The 27,403-nt window shown below is 39.7% G+C and overlaps 2 protein-coding genes across 3 annotated transcripts; both read right to left on the bottom strand.

Annotated features, from left to right (window-relative positions):
* Positions 1-499: 499 nt before the first annotated feature.
* Positions 500-8,524, bottom strand: LOC147505486 (uncharacterized). The gene is made up of 5 exons (XM_086605564.1): positions 8,314-8,524; positions 7,443-7,866; positions 3,437-3,501; positions 1,895-2,046; positions 500-1,289 (listed from the first exon to the last, which is right to left on the bottom strand). Exons 1-5 carry the CDS (start codon positions 8,522-8,524, stop codon positions 633-635), a joined length of 1,509 nt encoding a protein of 502 aa, XP_086461690.1. The 3' UTR covers positions 500-632.
* On the bottom strand, positions 8,061-26,402 carry LOC147505485 (uncharacterized). Of its 2 annotated transcripts, XM_086604143.1 has the most exons (4): positions 25,699-26,402; positions 25,157-25,316; positions 8,314-8,433; positions 8,061-8,112 (listed from the first exon to the last, which is right to left on the bottom strand). In XM_086604143.1, exons 1-2 carry the CDS (start codon positions 26,192-26,194, stop codon positions 25,279-25,281), a joined length of 534 nt encoding a protein of 177 aa, XP_086460269.1. In that variant the 5' UTR covers positions 26,195-26,402; the 3' UTR covers positions 8,061-8,112; positions 8,314-8,433; positions 25,157-25,278. The 2 variants fall into 2 exon arrangements, with proteins under 2 accessions (XP_086460269.1, XP_086460270.1); XM_086604144.1 differs by lacking the exons at positions 8,061-8,112; positions 8,314-8,433 and adding an exon at positions 19,425-19,795.
* Positions 26,403-27,403: the final 1,001 nt, after the last annotated feature.

Genomic DNA, 27,403 nt, shown 5'->3' with positions numbered 1-27,403 from the left:
CCGAACCACGGTACATCTTTGTGTTGTGGTATGCTTTACTTTCTTTGCATTATTATTACTTGTTTGTGATAGTCGTTGATTGCTTGGAAGGTTGGGTTTGTTGTTGGTTGTAGTTAAAGTTTAGATTTTGTTTGGAGTAGAAAATTGTCCAAAGTACAAGCTATCTTAGTGGGGATTGATTGGTATTGTTGTCCCAAACACTTATACTAGTGTTATATTTTTCTTGTTTAAATTCAACATAACCTTCAGAACCATAATCATCTGTTGATGTTTCAGATTCGATCAACTTCACCAGCAGTTTTTTTTTTCTTTGTTAATTATTGACAAGTTTGCTAGGGTCAAGGAAGAACCCAACCTGTAACTAGGCAGATTAAACTATACACGCTTCCCAAAGGAATTGTCCTGCAACTATATATCCTAGCTACATCTTTATTTCATTCCAAATGTAATTATATTCAAATAGGTAACATGACTAAATGTATTTTAACAACTGAGTTATGTTCCAATTTATCTTAATTCAAATTATATTTATTACAACATAAAATAATCAAGGCCAAATAATTACTGAAAATGAATACTATCAATGAATTATCATACACAGACTAATGTGTATAACCTAATAAGTCGTAGTACTACTTTTTGCCACCAAAGTAAGACCTAATATTTGTGATAAGTTTTCGATTTGGGAGTGAGTGCTTCATTGTTCTCGACAAGTCTCGTAGAGTATACCAACCAACACGAACATATAGAGGAAGCTGGAGCACAAGGAAAATGGTGACTGGAAAACAAGCAGTCAAGAAAATGGGAATAGCAGCCCAGTGTAACTTTTCTTGAACTGTAAGCACAAGAGTAGCAGAAAAGGCCACCATCATTGATGCAACGGCAAAAAGGAGAGTAGTGAGGCCAAGAACCAGCAATAAAGGAAGTGAACGGTGGAAGTCCTGCTCATGAAATCGTGCTGTCATAATGGACAAAAATACTACTAATGATGTTAAGGCAAAGGAGAGCCATATGGCGTCTGCAATGGTGAAGACAATAAATGGACGTCTCTTGAGATATACGGGTTCTCCAGTCTTTTTTTTAGTACCACCAGGAACAGTGTAGGCTGAGGTAAAAGCGACAGTCGCAATGAGGGCTGCAACTACTGAACATGACTCAGAGGTTCGCATTAACCACTCTCGGCCTTTCTTAACCAATTCTTTGTGAGTTTTCGTGAAAAACTCCTGTGATGTCAGACTCTCTCCATTAAGATGGTTTAAGAAATGATGAGGCAGAACTCTCTTAACTTTCTGCAATATAAGAAACTAAATGAGGTAAGCATTCAGAACAAGATTGCAATTTTGATTGAAACTGGTCGGAAGCCTTTTTGTGTACAACATGCATGTACGTATTGTGCATTGAAATGTTTAGTTTGTTCCAGTTCTCATGGGATATGATGAAGACATTTTGGCTTGTGTTTTATTAATGAGTCAGGGGAGGTACTTAAAGACTAATATCTGTTGAAGGTAGGATAAAACAAAAAAAATTAGGCTTAAGTAGTATTACCCTCTAGATGAGCCAATTAGGATTTCCCCAACTAGATGGGAAATTAGGGTCTCCCCCAACATACGGTCAACTTGGTTTGACTATTAACTTTTAAGTCAAATAGCTGAAAATGACACAATTGCCCCCACCTAATTAAAATTGAACATTTGTATTTTGAAAATAATGAGGGCATTTGTGTAATTTTCAGTTGCTTGACTTAAAATTTAACGGTCAATCCAAGTTGACCGTGTGTTTAGAGGGGAGACCTTAATTGGCCATCTAGTGGGGGAAAATCCTAATTGGCTCATCTAGTGGGGGTAATACTAGTTAACCCAAAAAATTAACATAAAATGAGAGTTTATTAAAGCACCTTGAACCATTGGATTTCCCATTGCATATGAAGAGCTTCCCCTGGCCTCTCTTTGGCTTGATAGTCTCCGACAACTGCCACTTGATGTAAGAGAGTATTCCCACCGGGTGGGTTTGTTGGAACCGCCGAAAATCCGGTGTCCGTATACCACACTCACCCGTTACGATGAAGAGAGCGCTTCAGGCCATCCCTATAAGCCTTCCTTTCATGATCGATTGAAGAGGCGGCCATCAACATCTACAGCCCAGGCCATGATTTAATGAAGAGGGCTTAATAAGCCTTCCAGGCTCGTGCTCGAATTGAGGCCCAAGCCCATTTTACTTCCCTTTGTCTATGTACACATATATAAAGAAAATAGATTAGGGTTTTGAAGTACAACTTTGAGAGATTCATTTCTAGGGGTATTGTGGGAGCTCTGTTGAGCTAGGGGTTTGAGTGAGGCCTCTTCTTATTGATTCTTGATCTCTTGTAAACTCTCCAATCTTTGTTATAAAGGAAACTTCGGCTCTTGTGTGTGGATGTAGGTAACATTTACCGAACCACCTAAATCTTTGTGTCTCTTTGCATTGTTACTTCCATTATTATTGTTGCTATGAATTGTGATGATATTGTAGTGGTTTTGCTTTGTTGAGGTTGTTGTGATAACTACCAAAGTCTTGGGTGGGTGATTTCCTTGGTGTGAGCTCCAAGTTGAAATCATTTGGGAAAGAAAGTAACTAGATTGAGGTGTGACTTTCTAGTGAAATCTCCCAACAAGTGGTATCAGAGCATAGGTGGACCGATCGAGCTTGAAGGTGTTTGAGGAAATCCTCGAGAGGGGTTCTCCACCGTAGGTTTTGATTCAAAGAGTCATGACGACCGAAAAGGAAAGCTACAAGATAGAAGTTTGACTGGAACAAACTTGGCTATTGGAAGATGCAAATTGAGGATGTTCTCTATCGGAAGGATTTGATGGAAACATTGATAAGTGAAAGCCCGAGGAGATTCCACAAGATAAATGGGATTTGCAAGATAGAAAGGCCTTGGCCACAATCCGATTGAGTCTTTCAAGTCGGTAGCCTTCAATATTAAGGCCGAGAAGGGCGAAGTCTCTCATGGAGGCACTTACTACGATGTATGAACAACCCTCGGCCAGCGAACAAAGTCTATTTGATCACCAAGCTATTTAGTATGAAAATGTTGGAGGGACCTCCTTCAGGATCACCTAAATGAATTCAACCAAACTAAGGACCAATTGGAGTCGGTTGAGATTACATTTAGTGATGAGGTGTTAGCTTTGGCGATACTTGGACAATTGCCTCCAAGTTGGAAGGCTTACTATGGCGCTATTAGTGGCTCTGTGGGAATGACCAAGTTGAAGTTTGAGCATGTTGTTAGTATGGTACTAACCGAGGAAATCCGAGACAGTTGTCCGTCATCTTCGGGATCAACTTGGGTTGGCAGCAAAGTAGGGAAAGAAAGTCAAACAGAGTCGTAGTAAGAAAAAGTGGAGGGGGAGATCGAAATCTCAAGCCTCCCAATTGCAAAGCGTTGAACACAAACCTCGACATAAGTGAAGTGGTGTGCTATATATTGTGGTAGGCACGGCCACTATAGCCCCAATTGCCCTAAGACCAAGAAACAACAACAACATTAATAAGAACAAGAAAAAGAATCAAGAAGCTAATGTTGTTGAGATGGTAGATGACGCTTTGATATGCTCGATGGAGCACAAGAAGGAGTCTTGGGTACTTGATTCCGGCGCATCTTTCCATGCTACCTCACATCGAGAGTTCCTTGAGAACTACACCGAAGGTGACCTTGGAACGGTCTTTCTCGGTGATGACCAACCTTGTGACATTGTCGGCAAGGGTGATGTGCATATCAAGATGAATGGCTCGTCATGGTTATTGAGGGACGTCAGACATGTTCCGGATTTGAGGAAGAATTTGATTTCTGTGGGGCAATTGGCAAGTGAAGGATTTGTTACAATCTTTACTGGTGATACTTGGAAGGTCTCGAAGGGTTCATTGATTGTTGCAAATGGTAAGAAAGATGGTACTCTCTACATGACTGCACATGGTTGTGAGTCGATTGCCGTGGTACATGGCAAAGAGGATCCGAATGTTTGGCACCGCAGACTTGGTCACATGAGTGAGAAAGGAATGAAAATCCTTCACTCTTACCGGTAAACTCCCAAAGTTACTGGTCCGACCGAATTGACTTAAGAACTGTGTATTTGGAAAGCGTAAGCGGGTGAGTTTTTTTAGAATGGGTCGGACTCGAAAGCTAGAAGGCTTGAGTTGATACATACAGATGTCTGGGGGCCAGCTAATGTCTCTTCACTTGGCGGAAAGTCATATTTTGTGACTTTCATTGATGACCATACTAGGAAAGTGTGGGTCTATTTCTTGAGACACAAGTCAGAAGTATTTGAAGTGTTCAAGACTTGGAAGGCCATGGTTGAGAATGAGACAAGCTTGAAAGTAAAGAAGCTGAGATCCGACAACGGTGGAGAGTATGAGGATTCAGGTTTTAAGAAGTACTGTGCTGACAATGGCATCAAGATGGAAAAGACTTTGCCAGGGACACCTCAGCAGAATGGGGTTGCAGAGCGGATGAATAGAACACTGACAGAGAGAGCTAGGTGTATCATTACATAGCAGCTTGCCTTGCCCGCCTCACGGCAGAAAGTGTTAGCACAACGCGGATCAATAGAGGACCATGCCTTTGGATTTTAAGATTCCGAGGAAGTGTGGAAGCGGGAAGGATGTGAACCTTTCCCATTTGAAGGTGTTTGGTTGTGGTCCTATGTTCACATTAGTGACCAAGCTAGAAGCAAGCTTGATGCTAAGTCACTAAAGTGCACCTTCATCACCTATGGGCGTGATGATTTTGGGTATCTTTTGGGATGATCAAAATCGGAAAATCATTCGTAGTAGAGATGTTGTGGTTTAATGAAAAGGTGATGTATAAGGACAGAGATGAAGCACAAACCAAGGAATCGGGTACAGAGAGAGGCACAGAGTATGTTGAGTTGGAAGACTTCGATGTAAGTCGGGTATAGTGGGAGCCCCGGTCGAGGATGATAATGAGTAGCGACTCGAGAGAATGATGAGGATACTACACCACCGAGTCCATCTCCACCTCGTGCCCCAAGGAAGACATCCAGCCACATGTACGAAGTTCAAGATATCCGCCCTCCCCCTATGTGAATTACTTGCTACTTACGATGGTGGCGAGAGCCTCAATGCTATGATGAAGCATTGGAGGTGAAGTGATGCAAGCAAATGGGAGCTTGCTATGCAAGATGAGATGAAGTCCCCTCATCTCTTGTGGCACGTGGGAGTTAGCCAAACTACCCATGGGCAAGAAGGCTCTACAGAACAAATGGGTGTTTAGAGTCAAAGAGGAACATGATGGTTCCCAGAGATACAAGGCAAGGCTAGTAGTCAAGGGTTTTCAGCAGAAAGCAGGCATTGACTTCACAGAGATATTCTCCCCAGTGGTGAAACTGAATACTATTCGATCAGTGTTGAGTATTGTTGCAGCGGAAGATTTATATCTTGAGCAGTTGGATGTTAAAACTGCCTTCCTCCATGGTGACCTAGTTGAGGAAATTTATATGCAGCAACCGGAGGGTTTCATCAAGAAGGGTAAAGAGAATATGGTATGCAGGCTCAGAAAGAGCTTGTATGGTTTGAAACAAGCCCCAGGCGCGTTAGTACGAAGTTTGATAACTTCATGCAAGGAAATGGCTACTATAAGTGCAACGACCCATTGTTGCTACTTCAAGAGGTTCGACTCCACTACATCATCCATTTGCTATATGTTGATGATATGTTAGTAGCGAGTTCCTCGATATGTCGAAATTGGGAGATTGAAAGAGAAGTTAGCAAGTGAGTTTTCTATGAAGGACTTGGGTGCAAATAAAACAGATTCTAGGGATGAGGATCGGAAGAGATAGACGTAAAGGTATTCGAGTTGTCTCAGCCGAAGTATATTGAGAAGGTGTTCAAGAGGTTCAAGCATGGGTAGTCGAAACCGGTTTGCACACCTTTGGCGATCCACTTCAAGTTGTCCAAGGAACACTCTCCCAAAGATCGTTGAGGAAAGAAACTTCATGGCTAAGGTACCATACCTCTGCCATTGGAAGTCTTATGTATGCCATGGTTTGCACACGTCCGGATATAGCCCAAGCGATTAGGAGCCGCCGCAGATTTATGTCTAATCCCTCGGCAAGCAACATTGGGAAGCCGTGAAGTGGATATTGAGATATCCGAGAGGTACTACGAGAAAAATGCCTATGTTATGGAAGGGGTGTTGTGAACTTGCAAGGGTATGTGGATGCCGACTTTGCGGTGAGGTAGATCGAAAAGCACTCATGGTTATGTCTTTACAAAGGTGCTCTTGCCGATGAAGTTGGATTTCTCGATTCTGAAGATTGTTGCTTTGTCTACCACGTAAGTATGTGGCCGCTTCTTGCAAAGAGATGATCCGTTACTGAGGGGATTGATGGAAGAGCTTGGGATGAAGCAAGAGAGAAGTAAGTGTTACCACAAAGGATGTCAGTGCTATACATCTTGCCAAGAATTCGCCTTTCATTCTAGGACCAAGCACATTGGTCTCCTGTATCATTTTATCCGATCTCGTTGGAGGATGAGGTCTTGCACTTGAGAAGATCCGCGGAGTGAGAATCCGGATATGTTGACCAAGGCCGTGCCTCTTGAGAAGTTGAAGTTGTGTTCAACCCGGTGGTCTTCTTGCTTGAAGACCATGATGAATGAGCCGAGTGTTTCTTTAGTTTTTTGGATTTGGATTGAGTTGTTACAATTGAGATGTGATGTGCATGAAGCATCTCGAAGGTTCCAAGTGGGAGATTGTTGGGTTTGTTGGAACCGTCGAGCTTTGCTCCGGTGTCCGTATACCACACACACTCACCCCCGGGTTCGATGAAGAGAGCTTCAAGGCCATCTATAAAGCGCTTCATGATCGATTGAAGAAGAAGGCTCATCTACAGCCTTCAGCTCATGATTTAATGAAGAGGGCGCCAAGGCCACCCCATAGGCCTTCAGCTCTGCTCAATTGAGGCCCAAGCCCATTTTACTTCCCCTTTGTCTATGTACACATATATAAAGAAAATAGATTAGGGTTTTGAAGTACAACTTTGAGAGATTCATTTCTAGGGTATTGTGGGAGCTCTGTTGAGCTAGGGTTTTGAGTGGAGGCCTCTTCTTATTGATTCTTGATCTCTTGTAAACTCTCCAATCTTTGTTATAAAGGAAACTCGGCTCTTGTGTGTGGATGTAGGTAACATTTACCGAACCACCTAAATCTTTGTGTCTCTTTGCATTGTTACTTCCATTATTATTGTTGCTATGAATTGTGATGATATTGTAGTGGTTTTGCTTTGTTGAGGTTGTTGTGATAACTACCAAAGTCTTGGGTGGGTGATTTCCTTGGTGTGAGCTCCAAGTTGAAATCATTTGGGAAAGAAAGTAACTAGATTGAGGTGTGACTTTCTAGTGAAATCTCCCAACACCCACTGCTATCCATCCTCATCATACACCTTGGCAGACGTTCTGTGAAAGGCAGTAAAATATCAAAAACTTTGGTTCTGCGGTGTCTTACCGCTACATGCACTACATTGGCACCATTGTCATTTACATATTCAATTGCTTGTGGATACTCTCCCAGAATCACTTCAACAATCTCTGTGATTCCATGTCTCGCGGCTGAAAGTAGTGGAATCTCTTTCTTTTGTGTTAGATGTTCACATTCTTCTTGCTTGGAGTGATTATTTCGACTTTCTGCACCAGTTAGGCTTGGTTGCACAAATTCATCTGGAACGATTGAAATGTCTCCAAGGTACATACCATGGTGGTGAGAGGGGACCATCCATGATTTGTCTGCTTTCACTAAAGTTTTTACTAGTTCCAATGCTGATTCACGCTTTTGCCTCAAGTCCTTCACAACTCGAATGACTGGCCAGCCTACCAAAGAAAACATAGACTTTTTAAATCAAATAATTTTCGGAAAAAAAAAGAACATTAAAAACGAGTCTTAACTATATAATCATCCTATTCAAAGCAAATTTCAATATCATTCATAAAACATCCAATTTTCAATTATAATAGGCAGATAACAAGTGAGCCTAATGCCGGGGGGTAGAAACAGGGAAGAGTCTCACCTTGGTGAGAGAAAACGCCAAAGTTGATGGATGTTAATCTTTAAAATGACTGCCATATCAAGTAATTCACAGCTCACAGTTAGAGAATTTTTTTATTTGATGGACATGCAAAAGGAGAGGATATATCAATTTATCATTACATTTCTAACTATGCTAGTTGTTGGCTTTATAAGCACTACGTACTTGTAGTTGATAAGAATAATTAATAGCAATAATAAGCACTGGTTATAATTTTCAGACAGTTACTGACCCTGTCTCAGTTGAGAGCGCACGTAACATGTTGTTGAGGCTGGTATAATTATTCCAGTCTCCTCGTCTCTGGCCACATAGTTGTTATGTGGAGCTTCATCCCTTTCAAAATCAGGAAGACCTGTACAAAGATGAACAATTACGACATTTTTCTCTGTGGATTTCTCTGTTAGAAGTTGAGGACCAGGTGTGCTATCTGATAGCATTGGCATTGCCTTTTATGTGTGCAGATTACAGTCATGTACTGTATGTTTGTGGTCTATCTTGGCCGCCAAATCCACCTCTAAGATTCTTTTTTACACTTAAAGTTGGATTGTGGCCAACCTTTTCAGCCAGGATTACTACACAAAGGCAGATCTAAACGCCGACCCGTTCACGCCCTCATGTCCGAGCGCGCTTTTCACATAATTAAAAGTTGCGTTAGAGCATTTTTACGGATCGAGTTGGCTAAATATAATATTTGAAAAAAAAAATCATTGAAGTATCTGAATACCAGCAGCAACATGATACCAGTACAATGGTTTAAAACGCAAGAAATGTTCCCCAATCAATGCAAGACATGAAATTCTTTGTCTCTATTAAGAGTTTCCCAGTGGAAGAAAATTTATCCTCTTTGATTTTGTGGTGGGTTTCTATTGGAGTGCAAACATAGTGTACTTTTAATCTGAACGAAGCTCTGGCTAAAGTAACTAACAAAGCGCCAACCTTGTAAAAGGGGTAAAAGGAAATCGATTATATTAAGACACTGATTATCCTATACTACAATATGTTGGAGTTATCCCTCAGGAGAGAAAGAAGTTCTGTTTGCGTAAAAAAGTCTGAGCGTGCGCGTGCTCAGATTGGTCTTGCCCAAGGCGCGCCCGTGCCAACAACTTACAAGATAAGTTGAGGGCGCCACAACCGACATTGGCTTTGCCGAGCTTCATGCGCCATGCCTATTTTAGGCAGAATTCTATTTTTGTGAAACCGCGAGTTTGCAATATAAGTTGGGGTTTTTGGCAAAACCAAACGCACGAACCAAGGCAACACAAGAGAGAGAAAATCCAATCTAAAGCAATCAAGATTGAGAGATAACCTTTACAGAAAGACAAGCCTGTAAAGAGAGAGGAGTGATCTAGTAAGGTGAGAGACTATTAAAAGAGTGATTGTAATTTTTCTTCCCACTTTATAAAAGGATTAGCTCTTGTACGTGGAAGTAGGCACCATTGGCCGAACCACGGTATATCTTTGTGTTGTGGTATGCTTTGACTTTTTTGCATTATTATCTGTTGTTAATAGTTGTTTAGAGAGTTGGGCATGCTAGGTTGGTTGTAGGGAATATTTAGAATTGTCTGGAGATTGTTGTTGGTTCAAATACAAGTTATCTGTATAGTGGGGATCGATTGGTATCGGTATTAACCCCAACAAGTGGTATCAGAGCCTTGGTTAGATTAGTTTAGGGTGTTATCCAATTTTTGCTCGGAAAGTGTTTGACGAAATTCCTGAGAGAAGATTTAAGTTTTAAATAACTTATAGAGATGGACCATTCTATGAACACTCACATGATTAGTTTGAATTAGGGGTGGGCAATGGGCCGGGTCGGGCTAACCCGGCCCTAAACATTTAAAGCCTTTTAGTTATTAGGGCCGGGCCCCATAGGGCCGGGTCATAAGTCTAAATTTCAAGCCCTGACCCTACCCTAAGCCCTCTTTAACAGTTTAGGGCTGGGTCGGTCTGGGCCTATATATTTTCTTCTTTTTACTGCATCAGTTTTAAAACTCATTTATATTACAAAAAAAATTCAAAGATTTGCAAACTCAAAGTCCCACCACTTTGAAATTTGAATAACAACCAATCTAGTAATAATTCTTGATAAGTCCAACAATTTAAAATGCATATCCACAATCTAATAAACTGAAGTACATAGAGACTCATATTTATATTTCAAAATTACAGTTCAAATGCACAAGACACATTTTGGAATGAGCTTTCACTAACATAAATCCATTATTTCTTGTACTCAAATCTTACCAAAATTACATTTAACATTGAAGAACACAAAGACAAATAAGAGTATGGAATGAGTTTTTACTGACGTCAACCTATTTTTCATTAGGCTAGTGCCCAGTGCTCATTATTGTTCTTGACGACTAGGTTAGACGGGGAGTTGTGGTGTACGTGAGTTGTGAGATAGAAACAATTAGGTTTACAAGTTTTTATGATATAAGACAAGTTATTAGAAGTACCCATACGGTAAGTGATAAATTACAAAGGACAATGTTATTTTAATTGAAAATATGTAACAAGGAGTTGGATAGTTTTAGTTGTGTATTTTATAGTGAAATTGTAACTAAGGCTTGGTTAGGGCTTGGTTAGGGTCGGGCCTATGTTTTAGAACTTTATCCCTGACCCTGCCTTAGAAGGCATTAGGGCCGGGTCAGCCCTGCCCTAAACTCTGTGAGGGCTTTAGTTGTGAGTGCTTTATAGGGATTAGGGTCGGGTCGGTCAGGGCTGGGTTAGGGTCGTTAGGGCCAAATTCCCACCCCTAGTTTGAATAGAGCAAACTACACCATTTGGAAAGCCAAGATGGAAGACTTGCTATACTACAAGGACTTGGCACAACCCATTGAGAATGAGGGAGAAAAACCGAAAGCGGTTTTTTTGGCTGAGTGGAGCAAGCTTTACAAAAAAACAATAAGGGTACATTAGACAGTGGATTGACGATAGTGTCTTTCACCATGTATCCCAAGAGACTACTGCTTTTGGCTTGTGGAAAAAGCTTGAAGACCTCTATGAGAGGAAGTCGGCCGAAAACAAAGTGCTGCTCATTAAGAAGTTTGCCAACACGAAGTACAAAGAAGGTTCTTCAATGTCTGAGCATCTTAATGAACTGTAGAATACCATCAATCAGTTGCATTTGATGTAAATTAATATGGGTGACGAAGTTGAGGCTTTGTTCTTATTAACCTCTCTACCCGAAAGTTGGGAGACGTTAGCAGTTTCTCTTAACGGAGCCACAAAGGATGGAGTTATTTCCATGGAGATGGCTACTGGGGCATTGTTGAATGAGGAGATAAGAAGGGGTTCAAGAAGCAGGTCCTCTCACTCAGAGATACTTGTCACAGAGAAGCGGGGGAGAGGTAAGAGCAGAAAGCCATCTCATTCTAGAGGTGATGACAGAAGCAAATCTAGGGGTGAAGCTAGAACTCCTACGGCAGAGAGGCAATGTTACTATTGTGCCACCAAAGGTCACTTCAGATATGAGTGCAGAACACTGAAGAGGGATGAGAAGAATAACTGTGTACATGAAGACAAGGTAAAGAGGAACGAAAACATAAGCAGAGATACTACCGCACTAGTCGACGATCTAGTGGGAATTATGTTAGATTTTGGTGTGTGCTGTCTTAGTACCTCATGCCAGGATACAAAGTGAGTGATAGATACAGGAGCATCATATCACGTTACACCGCACAAGGGATTCTTCACTATCTACAGCTGTGGTGAGTTTAGTGAGGTAAAAATGGGTAACAGTGGCGTCTCGAAGATTGTAAGCATTGGTGATGTTCATGTAGAAGCCAATGTCGGCTACACCTTGACACTCAAGGTAGTAAGACATGTCCCTGACATTCGACTAAGTCTAATTTATGCTGGGAAGTTAGATGATGATGGCTTTCTAAACTCGTTTGGTAACGGGGTATGGAAACTGAGAAGAAGTTCCATTGTAGCAGCCAAAGGGAAGAAAACTTGTTCTCTTTACAAGACACAGGCTAGTTTGTATAAAGCAGAAGTAAATGCGGTAGAAGAAAAGGCTTCCTCCGAACTATGGCACAAGAGATTGTGTCATATGGGCAAAAAAGACATGGAAGTTCTTGCCAAGCAAAAGGCCTTGCCAGACATGAAAGATACACATTTAAATAGATGTACTCATTGTTTGTTAGGAAAGTAACACATGGTGTCTTTCCAAAGATTCTCGTCTCATAAAAAGAACAATGTCCTTGAGCTAGTTCACATTGACTTATGTGGTCCTATGAAAGTAAAGTGCCACGGGGGAGCTTTGTACTTCTTGACCCTTATTGATGATGCGTCAAGAAAGATATGGGCATTGATAAGAGCCCAAAACTGTAGTTTTAACCCCTTAATAATCATACTGTTAGACCAATTATGTGAATAATAAGTAAGAGTTAATACTGATTACGTGTTTTATGCATTTCAGGCTTCAAAGTCCATTACGCGAGAAATGTGCCACTTTAGCGAGATAAAGGAGCAAAAGTCAGTCGTGAGAACTTCGAAAGGCGTATCTTTGGACTCAGACCTCGGAATTGGGCCTACCTTATGTCAAAACGACCGGCTCGGAAAGAGCTTTCCAATGGTCTAAGCCTTGACCCAATCAGAGGAGCACAAGTAGACGAAAAGTCTGTTGAAGTCAACTGCAGCTGAAGAGGCCATTTTGGACTAAAGAAATTGGGTTTTGGGCCCGATTTTCCGGCCCAAAACATGACTCCATGCCCATGCACGATTTTTGGATCTGGAAGTATAAAAACAAAAGCTTGACTCTTTGTTAATGGCAGTTAGGTTAGGTAGCAAAGGCAGTTAGGTTAGGAAGCTAATGTTAATGGAGTTTAGGGTTAGAAAAAGATAGATCTAGATTAGTTTTTAGATCTAGATCTAGTTTTGAATCTCCATTTTTATTAGTTTTCATTTCCCTTGTTTTAATTTAAAGTATTAAAATATTGTTATTGCTTCATTAGATAAATCAAGTAGTTTATTATTGATCAAATTCGATTTTGTCATTTATCTATTGCTTAGATCTAATTTCATTTCTTGGTTGTTAGTCATTTTCAGTAGTTATTGATGTTAGATTTTAATTATTGTTTGTTAAATTTCATAAAGTTAGAATCTTTAGATTTAGTTGTCTTAAATTTATAATTAGTTTTAGTTTAAACACCAAACACATCACTCTCACCATTGTTCCTTGTGTTGGATCAATTGAATTTGTTTAAGTCTTGAGAATTAAGAGTGGAACGAATTCTTACTCGTTAGACATTGCATGAATATGTTTTGAGAGTAAGAAGAATTGATTTAAACGTAAGAACGGTAGGATTACGTATTAGTGTTCTTGTAGCATTAATATTAGTCTTTTATCATTTTTACGGGTATCAAATGGCGCCGCTGCCATCTTAATCTCGTTCAAGACAAGAATTCAATTGCTTGAATCCAAGGGGCAATCCCCCATTCTCTACCCACCCACCCTTTTAATTTTTCATTCTTATTTCTTGAATTTTCGAACTGCGTTTCAATGTTTTCAGCTTTAGGGGCTGCGGATTCACAGAGAAAAACACTGCGGTGAAGGTATTTCTAAATTTTTGAAAATTCTGAAAATATTCATACATAATATCTAATGTGTTGTTGATTTACTCGAATATTTTCAGATTTTTCAAAGTTGGTTTACCTTGTGAAAAAAATACGATCTTTACAGTGCTGCATTTCAGTTTTCACAATCGTATGTTCTTGAAAAACAACGAATAAGGTTACTTAGGGAGTTCTAAAAATCTATAATTTTTACAGGAGTATCTATCCTAATCCAGGAGTTTGTAGTAAAAATTTGATGAGTTTTTATTTGTTTTGACCTCCTAAATAGTAGAGTGTTTCCAGTGTGTTTCTGCAGTGTTGCAAACACTTAATATCTGGAACACCATCCAATAAGGAGAGGTTGTAGACATCCAATTGCTCTAAAATTTTTTACAGGAACAACTAGAATCTGTCAGGAGTCTCCAGTAAAAATTTGGAAATTTTGGATTTGTTTTGATGGGTTAACCATTCGGTTGTTTGTATTGTGTCCGAAAACGGTTTCGCAAACTTTGGAGGGCTGTAGAGGGACTTTCACTGCTCCGATCGATCTGAAATTTTACAGGCTACTTGATAAACGTCTTAGCAAATTACTGTAAAAAATTCAGATTTTTGGAGTACGATAAAAGGCCTAAAACTTGAAAACCCTGGAGCGCGACCCGCCCCAAACACTGTAATTTCAACTTACCTTGAGCGCTTCCGCCCAACCCACCCCCCTACCCGCCCAACAAGGAAAATTCATCCGAACAGCCCAATTTTCATAGGTAAATGCATATTTTTATTCCTTAAAGTTATTAAGTGTTTCTAACTTGTTAAATACACTTAAATCAGCGTATACAAGACGCTTATTCAAACGCTGTAGAAAGGAGGCATTCAGTACTCCTTCTTCCACTCCTCGCCTCTTACGTCGAGGAGGAGTTTTAATTCTAGTATAATCGGGCTTGTTTTTCATAGAAATAAATACAACACGCCTATCTAGAATTTCACACACTACACTTGCATCAATGACTAAAGAACAAGAGACTCCTCTCTCGATTTTTATAAAGCCCTAAACGATGGCCCTAAGTCGCGTGCATCGTTCTTGCAAACCTAGTGGGGGATTTTGAATCCCCTAATATATTTAACTTGTTACCGGTTTTTCATGGTTTAGACCATGAGAAGCCTTACCAGCACATCGTAGGATAGACCAAGTTCTCACTACATTCCATCATCCTAGCGTAAGTCCGAACAAGTTAAACTTAGGGTGTTTCCTTTCACCCTAACCGACAAAGGCGTCTTGGTTAACTTAACCCAAACGCCAAACTCTGTGGACTCATGGGCTCAACTTGTTCAATTGTTCATGGAACAATTTTACCCACCACTAAAGACAGATGAAATGCTTCACAAGATTCATTTCTTCACCCGAAATCCTCATGAATCCTTTTCGAGAGGTCCGGAATCGTTTCATCGATCTTCTCATTGAATGCCCAAGATCATAATCTTGCGAAAGACACGCTTTGTTCGTTCTTTCTTCAAGGGGGCTTTTACATTATCATAAGGAGGTTCTAGATATCGTATGCGGGGGTAGTTTTCTTAGTAAAGGAGCCTTGGAGGCTTATACATTCTTAGAAGATCAATCTAAGAGGAACAACAATTGGGGAGGTAACGATTCCTCCCTCCTCTCCTTTCTTCTCGTGAGGTTAAACATGATCCCGAAGCTTAAAACTCTCATCGATGCCCTCACTAAAAAGGTAGATGCCATCTCGTTCAACAACAATCCACTCGGTCATGAACATTAACTCTACTTCGTTGTAATGTGCATTTGTAGTCTTGAGCATTCCGACTTCTATTGTCCTCTTGTCTATGCACAAACACCACCACAACCACCACACTTCAACCGCTTAACTCAACATCAAGGACAAGGGAACTTAGAGGTTCGAATAGAGGTTTAGTACCCATAACCCCGGAACTATCAACATCAAGACATGAACGCCAACAAGCTTTAATTCCAATACAACCATCTACGGACAAAGTAGTAGTGACCTTGTTGGAGAAACAAAATCAAATTATGCAACAAAACTCCAACTTGATGAAAGATCGGCATGATCAAAACTCTAATATGATGAAACAAACGATGCAAATGATGCGATCTTTGTGCCAAAAGGTTATTGACATGTCTTCTAACCAAAATAATAACCAAATCAAGGTGTTTCCAAGTCAAGCGATTACTTTAATCCTAAGTCAACAAACACCGCCTTTGAAATAAAAAAAGATTTCTGGTAATGGTAATATAAACCAAAGGGGACCTCAGTGATCACTACCCTTCGCTCGTATGTAGTAGTTGATAACCAAGTGACTATGCCTAAAGATTACCCACAAACTAAAAATGATACCATACCACATACTATAATAGAAACTCAAGACCCTACAACTTGTAGAAGTACCCGGTTAAACCACAACCAAAAAGGAAAACATTACAAGATCCAATAATAGAAAGTGAAGACCCTACACCTGTAGAGGTTCCAATATGGACACCTAGTTGGAAAACGGGCTAGAGATAAAGCAAAGACTAATAAAACTTTTATCCCTTCTGCTAAAAATAGCAATAAAGCACCATATCCCCAAAGACTAGTTGTGTTTAAAAAGGACGAGAATTTTGATGAGATTAGGGAAGTGTTTAAAAATTTGACTATAAACCTACCTTTTTTAGAAGCTATAAAAAGTCTACCCGACACGCTAAGTTTCTAAAAGAGTTGTGCACCAAGAAGAGGAAAACCAACATACCCCACGAAGCATTCTTAACTGAACAATATCCCTCTTTATCTGAACATAACGGAATTGTTAAGTACAAGGACCCTGGTCGTCCTACTGTACAATGCACCTTAGGTGATACCTTCATAACAACTGCTTTATTAGACCTGGGGGCGAGTGTTAACTTACTCCCTTTTTATTTATATAAACAACTGGGTCTAACAATACTTCAACCAACCAAAATGACTTTGCAGTTAGCCGATCGTTCTATTAAGTATCCCAAGGGTGTAGTTGAAAATATTCTTGTTAAAGTTCAGGATTTTTACTATCCCCGCCGACTTTGTTATTCTCGACACAGAAGTTGCTCATGATTCCATTCCCATCATCTTAGGGCGTCCTTTCTTGGCAACCGCCAATGCCCAAATCAATTGTCGGGATGGCTCAATGACTCTTTCTTTTGGAAATCTTTCTGTAGAAGTTAACATGTTTAGACAAAAACAGGGACAACTAGGTTTGCCTATAGAAGGAGAAGTGAAGTCCATTGAGAGTTTTGTACCTCACATTAGTGCGGCTGACACTTTAGTCCCCACACTAGTAGATACCCCTCTTATGGAAGAAGACAAGGATCACAATTTCTACTCCCTAGACGTAGATAACATTAAGGAGGATTTCCTTCTACTCTTTTGCAACCCTTCTTTGCCGCCTCGCGATTCTCTCCTATTGACATCCATTCATCTCTTGATGCCATGACGGAAGATGAATTTTTTCGGCCCCCATCCCAGTGATTCTTCTTACCCACCTATTGAGGAATGTCTTGCATATCTCAAGGCCTCTAATGATATAGAACTAAGAACACTAGTTGAACACCATTCACCTACCTCACATCCTCATGTCACTCATTCACCTTCCATCACGAATGTTCCTCGCCCTCTACCTTTTCAAAGAACCATTGAGTTTGTACTTGACCTTGGCGTTTCTCCTATGCTTCATAACTATCTAAAACCAACAAGTGAAGAAGTAACACCCAAGGATAAGCCACCTGACACTTTTTCATTCTTCCCACCCTTTTCTTCTAACACTTATCCACATTCCAAGTATTTTCCAAAACCATTCATTTACTCACGATCATTCACTTGGACACCTTCTTATTCAACTAAGTTGCATCGTAGAAAGTTTTGGAGCTTGATTCTGTTTGGTGGTGCATTCCATGTTAACTATTTATGGAAAGATCCACAATTGTTTAGATTATTGATATATGGAAAACTGCATGTAAATACATATATATCACTTTAAGTCTAGGGAATCTGACTTTAAAAGACCCGCGTTTTAAAACAAATTTTTACAAACCTGATTTCAAAAATTTGTTTGGGGGTGGGGTGTTTGGTTTTTCCATGCTTGATCACTAAACTTCCTATTCTTACCCCCACCTCGCTCCTTGATAAAAAAAAAAAACGTTTTCCACTCCAAGTTTTACTTTCTTTTTCATCTAAACTCCGGTTTCAAACTTCTTGAGCGCCCAGCGCCTTCTTCACATTTTTGGAAAATTTAGTTAGAAGCGCCCAGCGCCTTCAAGCCGAAATTCGCGACCACCCTCATCTATCGGACCTAGAGCGCCAGCGCCAAGCCGAAGCCACCAGCCCTCATCATCTATCGACCTAGGCCGCCATAGCTTTCAGCAGAGCGTGACCAGCACTCAAACACTGGAATTCTAAAATTTCAGAGACGACTCAGCCCTATCTGGCCAGCGCCAGCGCGACTTCCGTGGACCAAAAAATTCCGGTTTTCTCACGGGTAGTTTCGGATCATTCCGCGGCTATTCCAGGCGTAATTTTGAGATGACATCTCCTACATTGATACCGAACAATCTTTCAAAGATTTGTTTTAAAGCACTACTTATGGTGCTTGGTTTCATGAGGTGATCACACACGAAGGCTGGGATCGCTTATGGTTCTTGCAAGCATTTGTTCTTGGACTTGCCATGCCCGCTGAAATACAAGACCCATGATGCTATTGGGTAGATAATATTCATGTCTACACTTATGACTTTTTGCATGAGGCTTATGGGTCCGACAATTTCCGTGTAGAGGACCAAGGGACATATAATGTAGCCCTTGGTAACTTGTCCCTTAATGTGATACGGTAATGTTCTTTATCATGCTAAACATATTAGGGGAGTGACATTTTTCTTCTGCGAATAATGCCACTTGCGATGTTTTCCTTGCTTTAGCTAAGGAACGCCTGCTATATGACCTTCCTAAGACCTTAATGTCTAGTTTAGCACGAGCCCATAGCATGAGGCATAAGTATCTTCTTATGCCTATATTAGTTTGTCGTATTATACTATGTTTCTTCCCTATTTTTTGTGCCCCTTTCACGGACTGGGTTGGGGTCGACATTGTGAGACCCACCAATTCTATTATTCGATCTTTCCGTGCAATGACTTGGCAAGGGTGGAGGATACAACCTCATCAGGTTGCACCTTACACCCCATCCGACCAAGTGGCGCTTAACAGGTTGGCATCCGTAGATGATAAATGGCGGCAAGCTTGGCAAATTATAATGGCATGGCAGGACGCGAAGGAACCTCACTTCTTTATAGAAGAGGAGGATGACGAGTAAACGGAGTGAGTGGAGGTAAGTTTTTAGTTTTAGTTAGTGTCCGCGCTTATGTCCCAAGCAATTTAATTACATTAACCCCATAATGGGTGGAACTCTTTATAGAGTTAAGGTCAAGATTTTTATTACTATATTTGTATGTTTTAACTTTGTTTTGCAGATGTTCCCGAATTTCCACGCACGCTTCAATGGTATTTTTCCTACCCTCTTTATTTAAATGCTTTGAGGACAAAGCATGCTTCTTGTTTGGGGGGCATAGAAATACGTGTAATTAAGGCATCTGTTAGGAAATAGATATGTATAATATGCATTTGTTTTCAAGTTAAAAATTTCAAAAATATAAATAAATAAGTTTATGCTATACACTTAGGAATATTGGTATTGTTTTCTTTCTATGCTCTTAACAATCTAGAAGTCTCAAGTTAGCTTTTGCATCAGAATAATTGTTAGAAACTTAGGTTAATATGTAGGTAATAATCTTTGCATCTATCTATAAATATATTACATGAGTATCTATGATTGTTAGCAGTAAGTTTCTGAAATCTAGGCTAGAGTACTTATTCTACAAATCCTGTGAGAATATAGCCTAAAGCCTTATATGAGCGAAATATTTGAGAAATGACACAAGGGAGAAGTAAAATCCGGATAGAGAAATCACACGTCCACTTGCTTGATCACTATGCCATATCCTAAGCGAGAATTTAGGCCCTCTTTGGATCGATATAGCCAGAAATTCAAACCTATGAATTATTTTCCGCTAGTCGCCCCTCTGAGCCTTTCTTTAGCCTTCCATAAACCACAATTCCTTTACCCTGTTACAAAAACAAAACAAAATAAAAAATCAACCTACCCAATTTAGAATAAGTCTGAGAATAGAATGAGGAAGAAAGAAGAAGAGAAAAACCTGTGTAAACAAAAATTAGTTAGTTGCTTCAGAAAATAAAGAAAAGAAGTTTCCATCCAAAGAGAAAAGAAAAAAAAAAAAAAAAAAAAAAAAAAAAAAAAAAAAAAATAGAAAAAATAAAAACTCCAAAAAAATAGAATAAAAGGGAGTCAAAGGCCAAAGAAAAGAAAAATATGGCTAAGGATGGAAACAAAGTGTAGAAGCAAAAAGTAAATAATAAGGTTTTCTCTAGTTACATAATATGAAGACTCTATTATCTCGGACTTGTCCTCTAGAATATCCATTTCCTTCCTTCTTAAACCATCTCCTAATCCCATGAACACCTAATAAAGACCTCTAGCTCAATTAGGAATAGGTTAGTGTGATAGTAAGTGGCGATGTGTGTTTGATCGACCCGGCTTCCTTGTTGTCATTGAGATTGTAAGGTAAAGTGTGCCCAATGCCTGACACCGGAGTAGCTTAAACTTGAGTGGAAAAATCAGAGTGGTTTTGTCTTGACATTTATGTGAGGACCTACTTAAGGACGCTTATTCGAAGTTTTCAAAATCGGACCTGCTATTACATTTCATAGTATTACTCATTGTTATATGTTTATTTTAGATGATTGATTATTATGCATATATTAGCTTAGGGTTATTTGGGTTATTCTTATGTAATTGCTAGAGAGATGTATAGATAGTTGAGCATGAATAAGGAAACAATAGTTTTATTTTCTTAGTCGTTGTAGTATAGATGAAGTTTGTGAGTACCTTCACTGGAAAACTCTCCGCGAGGCTATAACTTCGTCCCACTAGGGAATTCCTAGTGGTTTAAGGCCTTGTTGCATATGGTCAATGCAATCGCTCTCAAAAAACGAGAGTAGTTAGAACTCCATTTTTGGTCACTTATTCTAATTTCTCATATTTGCTTGAGGACAAGCAAAATGTTGTTTTGGGGTGGTTTGATAAGAGCCCAAAACTGTAGTTTTAACCCCTTAATAATCATACTTGTTAGACCAATTATGTGAATAATAAGTAAGAGTTAATACTGATTACGTGTTTTATGCATTTCAGGCTTCAAAGTCCATTACGATGCGAAAATGTGCCACTTTTAGCGAGATAAAGGAGCAAAAGTCATTGTGAAACTTCGAAGGCCGTATCTTTGGACTCAGACCTCGGAATTGGGCCTACCTTATGTCAAAACGACCGGCTCGGAAAGAGCTTTCCAATGGTCTAAGCCTTGACCCAATCAGAGGAGCACAAGTAGACGAAAAGTCTGTTGAAGTCAACTGCAGCTGAAGAGGCCATTTTGGACTAAAGAAATTGGGTTTTGGGCCCGATTTTCCGGCCCAAAACATGACTCCATGCCCATGCACGATTTTTGGATCTGGAAGTATAAAAACAAAAGCTTGACTCTTTGTTAATGGCAGTTAGGTTAGGTAGCAAAGGCAGTTAGGTTAGGAAGCTAATGTTAATGGAGTTTAGGGTTAGAAAAAGTTAGATCTAGATTAGTTAATTACTTAGTTTTCATTCCATTAATTAGTTTCATTCTTTGTTTAGCTTAGTTATTTAAATCATTGAATATCATTGTTATTTTTTATTAGATCAATAAAGTTAATTATCTTTATTCACCATCTTAGTTTTAAATTCAGTTTAATTTAATTATGTCTTATTATTATTATTGTTCTTGTGTTGAGAATGGTAGTATAGAAATTTCACACCAAACACATTACTCTCACCATTGTTTCCCTTTGGATTTGAGTAGTTGAATTCTATTTAGTCTTGATAGATTGAGAGTGGAACGAATCCTTACTCGTTGTATTGCATGAAGATGTCTTGAGAGTAAGAAGAATTGATTTAAACGTAAGAACGGTAGGATTTCGTATTAGTGTTCTTGTAGCATTAATATTTAGGATTTTACTCTTTTTATGGTTATCAGGCATATAGTCTGAAGACCAAGGATGAAGTACTTGGCATGTTCAAGACTTTCCATAGCATGGTAAAAAGAGAGATAGTGAAGCCTTTGAAGTGTATTCGCTCAGATAATAGGGGTGAGTACATAGGGCCGTTTGAAGAATATTGCAAGAGTCATGGGATTCGTCATGAGTAGACCGTTCCCAAGACACCGCAACAGAATGGAATAGCAGAGAGAATGAACTGGACCATTGTAGAGAGGATGAGATGCATGTTGTCTCACTTTTAGTTACCTAGAAGCAACTGGGTAGAAGCAATGCGTACAGCCGTACATGTGATCAACCTATCGCCGTCAAAGCCTCTGAATAGTGATTATCCAGAGAGAGTATGGTCAGGCAGAGATGTTGATTATGGATACTTGAGGGTATTTGGGTGCAGGGCATTTGTTCATATTCCCAAGGATGAGGGATCCAAGCTTGACGACAAAGCCAAGCAGTACATATTTCTGGGTTATGGGGATAAGAAGTTTGGCTACCAACTTTATGATCAGATTAACAAAAAGGCAATCCAAAGTCGAGATGTTGTGTTCTTGGAAGACCAAACCATAGCAAACTTTGAGCAGGGTGAGAAGCTACATGTTTTCACTAATGATCTTGTTGATTCAGAACCAGAAGTTCCTACTGTGGAACGTGCAGAAGGCATTGAGAATGCAGAAAACCATGGGTTTGAAGCTCATGATGATGATTTTATTGCTCATGATAGGATAGAACCTATTGATATAGAAGATGCAGATGAAGTGCATGAACCACCACCTGAGCAAGCAGAAATGCATCTTCCTAAACCACAAGTAGATGGGGTAAAGAGGTCTGACAGAGAGAGACAAACTTCAACCAGGTATCCACCACATACATATGTTTTACTATCTGATAATGGAGAACCTATCTACTATCAAAAGGCTCTTGAAGGTACAGACAAAGAGAAGTGATTGAAAGCTATACATGATGAGATTGATTCTTTGCATAAGAATCACACTTATAAGTTAGTTGAGAAACTGAAAGGAAGAAAAATTCTCAAGAATAAGTGGATCTACAAAGTCAAGGATGAGGAGAATAATCCACACCCAAGGCACAAAGCTCGCCTTATTGCGAAGGGATTCAGTCAAAGAAAAGGTATTGACCTTGATGAATTTTTATCTCCTGTAGTGAAGATGACTTCTATCTGGGTGGTATTGGGTCTGACTGCAAGTATGAACCTAGAGGTTGAGCAGCTAGATGTTAAGACAGCTTTTCTTCATGGAGACCTTGAAGAAGATGTCTACATGGACTAACCAGAGGGGTTTGAGGTCAAAGGCAAGGAGTACCTAGTATGCAAGCTGATAAAGAGCTTGTTTGGGTTGAAGCAGGCACCGAGACAGTGGTACATAAACTTTGATTCTTTTATGGCGAAGCAAGGATAAAAGAAGTATGCTTCCGATCATTGTGTGTTTATTCAGAAATTTCCAGATGGGGATTTCATAGTGCTCTTGTTGTATGTGGATGATATATTAATAGTTGGCCCGAACATCAACAAAATATCCAAGCTGAATAAAGACTTGAGTAACTCCTTTGAGATGAAGGATTTGGGTCAAGCAAAGTAGATACTTGGGATGCGGATCACTCATGACAGAAAGAGTGGGAAGTTATGGCTTTCTCAAGAAAGCTACATTGAGAAGGTGTTGAAGATATTCAACTTAGATCAAGCGAAGCCAGTCAGTTGTCTGCTTGGTGGCCAGTTCTGCATGACCAAAAAGATGTGTCCAAAGGGTGAGCATGAGAAGAGTCAGATGGAAAAGATTCCTTATACATATGCAGTGGGGAACTTGATGTATGCAATGGTGTGTACAAAACCGGATATTGATGTCGCCGTTGGTGTTGTAAGCTGATTTTTGTCAAATCCAGGTAAGGAGCATTGGGAATGTGTTAAGTGGATATTGAAATATCTCAAGGGCACCTCCAAATCGTGTTTGTGTTTTAATGGAAGTAAGCCCTTACTTGAAGGCTACACTGATGCAGACATGGCAAGTGATGTTGACTGGATGAAGTCCACCTCCGGTTATCTGGTTACTTTTGTAAGGGGAGCAGTTTCTTGGCAATCTAATTTGCAAAAGTGTGTTGCCCTCTCCACTACAAAAGTCGAGTATATTACAGCCACTGAGGGTTGCAAAGAGATGCTATGGATGAAGAGGTTCTTCGATGAACTAGGGCTAAAGCAGAAACAGTTTGTAGTTCTATGTGACAATTAGAGCATCATCCATTTGAACAAGAATCTTAGTTTTCATTCTAGATCTAAGCACATACATGTGCGTTATCATTGGATTAGAGAAGTACTCGAAAATAAGCATTTGTGTATTAAGAAGATCCATACCGACAAGAACGGGTCAGATATGATGACCAAAGTTTTACCGAAATGTAAGTTTGATGTTTGTTGTGCTACCGCCAGAATAGTAGCATACTCCTCCTGTTGATTTGGGAATGCATGGAGGTATGCACCCTCATTGTTCGGGAAGGGGAGATTGGTGGAGTTATCCCTCACATGAAGAGAGAAAGAAGTTCTGTTTGCGTTAAAAAGTCTGAGCGCGCGCGCGCTCAGATTGGTCTTGCCCAAGGCATGCCGCGCCCATGCCGTGAACAACTTACAATACGTTGAGGGCGCGCACGCTCGACATTAGCCTTTCCGAGAGAGCGCCCGCGCCCATGCCTATTTTAGGCAGAATTCTATTTTTGTGAAACCGCGAGTTTGCAATATAAGTTCGGGTTTTTGGCAAAACCTAACATACGAACCAAGGCAACACAAGAGAGAAAACCCAATCTTGAAAACAATCAAGATTGAGAGATAACCTTTACAGAGAGACAAGCCTGTAAAGAGAGAGGAGTGATCTAGCAAGGTGAGAAACAGAAAAGAGTGATTGTAATCTTCCTTCACACTTTATAAAATGTTTAGCTCTTATAGAAGTCGGCACCATTGGCTGAACCATGATATATCTTTGTGGTGTGGTATGCTTTTACTTATTTGCATTATTATCTGTTGTTAATAGTTGTTTAGAGAGTTAGGCATGCTAGGTTAGTTGTAGGGAATATTTAGAATTGTCTGGAGATTGTTGTTGGTTTAAATACAAGTTATCTGTGTAGTGGGGATCGATTGGTATCGGTATTAACCCCAACACAATATCTAATCATAAATAAGTGTGGTAACATTTCAGAAATAAAGAAAAGATAGGGAAGAACATTTTAAACCAGTTCATTGTTATATATATTATTCAGCATAATGATTTGGAAAGAACGACCATTAAGTAATGGAAAGCTAGCTATAAAATCAATAAAGAAGATGGGGGTACATACAGAAATAGATGAGCTTCTTCAATAAGCCCAAGTTGCTTCCGCTTTTAAAGGCCAGCGGCATGTTGGCTAAGAGCTGAAGACAAGTCAAGCCACTTCCATCTATCGATTCAGGTTGAACAAGGTTAATACCGTAGAACATTTTCAAGCTCTATAGCTGTTTCTGCATTTTTGAAACCATAGAACATTTTCAAAATAATGTGTTAAGAAGATATTTTCTCTACCATGGACTCTTTCTTGGCTTGATCGAGACCATCTACTTCTTACATTCTTGACTATGAAACAAACAAAAGAAATGAGACACCTCGTGATCCCTGGTGGATTACAGTTTCAAGAGTCCATAATGTGTCCATAATGGTGGGAGCAAAAAGGACATGTAGAGTAATCTAGGTGAGATGGCAGAAGGTGGATTCTGGTTTCATTCGGGGAGGACCAAACGAGAAACAGAACCATTCAATAACAGTGAAATAATTCCAATCGATCAAAACATTATTCAGTTATAAATAATAAGAATTAAGAAAAGGATTCTGCAATGAGAAACTCACCAAAGGATTCATTCAGGACAGCAATGTGAAGAATAGTAGCATCATCTCCCCTTCTCTTCTGGAGATCCTTGTATAAACTAGACCTGTAGGTCTCAGCTAGATGCTTTAACATCTTTGTCTGTTTGAAATGAACTGTGCGAAACAGAGGCGTCTCACCAATATTATTGCGCTTTGTTAGCAACTCTGGCACTGCATCCACCATCTTATCCACCACATCGGTCATATTAGTGCCAATGGCTTCATGAAGAATGGTATCGCCAATTATATTAACTTTCTTCAGTATCGGATCGTCCTTAGGGATTTCTTTCAGCAGCTTCATCACCAATTCTTCTTGTTCCAAAATGGTAGCAATGTGAAGGACATTATCTTGGTGCGGTGTTAGTGGGTACTCTCCAGGGAGTTCTAAGTTGCGCTTATAGAGCCCAATAATAACCTCATCTTTGTCACGTTTCATCAAGGCCCTGTATAGCTCTGCCATGCGATGATGCCCCTCCATACTGCACGACCTTCACAATGCCCTTGATATTAGTGCAAGAATTGAAGCTAAAAACTTATCATATGTTGGCATCTTCCTTTTATAATAATGGTTGCTTTCCATTGTTGAAAAAAGACATTCAAGATCAAGTTTTCCACAAAAAAAGTGCTTTGAAGCTGGAAGAAGCTGCTCGCATTTTACATAGGCATACTAGGTCTGGGACTACCTGTTCACTCTCCTAGTAACAAATATACATGATTAAATTCACCATCAAAGTATTCAATTCATATTGCTTTATTTCAAGATATACAACTTTAGTCTATTTTTATCAAATCAATTGTATCATTTAAAATGTTAACGTAGCAGATTTCTTTGCAACATATCATGCCCCACATAGTACTATTGATTCTCTTTTGTTGGAATCATGTTTACTAAAAGCAGTAAAGTCCTAAATTAAGTTTCAAAAGCTTTTCCTCTCTTGGCCTTTTCCTCGATCTCTTGCCCTTTTCCTTTTTAAGTAACCAAGCAAGGTAGCCAACATGGATGCATGTGCTTCATTTGTTCTCTAGCTGTAATTTATACTTTATATCCCTAAAACAAATAAGCTTGTTGGTATGAAATCATAACTTCATATATTAAATAAAAATATGAATGGTTAACCACGTTTTTACTGCTTTAAACCAAATTCTTAATTATGTAAGTGTAGTAGTCATATTCATGACCTATGAGGTTACTTGTGAAAGATGGACCAGATGCGGAATAGTAAAAAGAGAACAGGATGCAATGTAGCAGGCCCGTGGAACCCTAGAGTCAAGGGACATACCGAGGTGACACGTGGAGTGGAAAGGAACGCTAGATGGAGGGGGAATTAACGAACAGAGAGAGAGAGGAAATATAAAGAGAAGAAGGGGAGGAAAAAGAGGAGAAGAAAAACAGGAGAGAGAGGACTGTAAGAAAGAGAGAAAACAAGTGAGTTTAGAGGGTGTAAAATCAGATAATACATTTGGCAATGTCTGTGGGGACACTTTTAACAATAGAAAATGACCACTGTAGCGAAACGAGGAGTGGGAAGACCTAGGAAGGTAACAATTCAAGAAGTTGTGGAGGAATCAGCGAGTGCCGAAATGGAAGGGCTAGAGGAGGAAGAGGTATCAGATGTGGCGGCGGACGCCACCAGACTTCTCCAAGCGAGATAATTAGGCTGAGGAATGAGAATGATGAGTTAAGGAA

The sequence above is a fragment of the Coptis chinensis genome, chromosome 4 (assembly GCF_015680905.1).
Source record: "Coptis chinensis isolate HL-2020 chromosome 4, ASM1568090v1, whole genome shotgun sequence".
Lineage (NCBI taxonomy): Eukaryota > Viridiplantae > Streptophyta > Magnoliopsida > Ranunculales > Ranunculaceae > Coptis > Coptis chinensis.
This window is presented reverse-complemented; position numbering and strand designations above follow the sequence as displayed.

Coding starts and splice junctions, on each gene's coding strand:
- LOC147505485 (XM_086604143.1), bottom strand. CDS start 26,194: ATGGAGGGGCATCATCGCATGGCAGAGCTATACAGGGCCTTGATGAAA. Junction 25,317..25,698: donor TGTCCTGAATGAATCCTTTG/GTGAGTTTCTCA, acceptor TCAAAAATGCAG/AAACAGCTATAGAGCTTGAA.
- LOC147505486 (XM_086605564.1), bottom strand. CDS start 8,524: ATGCCAATGCTATCAGATAGCACACCTGGTCCTCAACTTCTAACAGAG. Junction 3,502..7,442: donor TTCACAGAACGTCTGCCAAG/GTGTATGATGAG, acceptor TCTTGGTCTTAG/GGCAATTGGGGCTATAGTGG. Junction 2,047..3,436: donor ACCACTTCACTTATGTCGAG/GTTTGTGTTCAA, acceptor GTAACGGGTGAG/TGTGGTATACGGACACCGGA.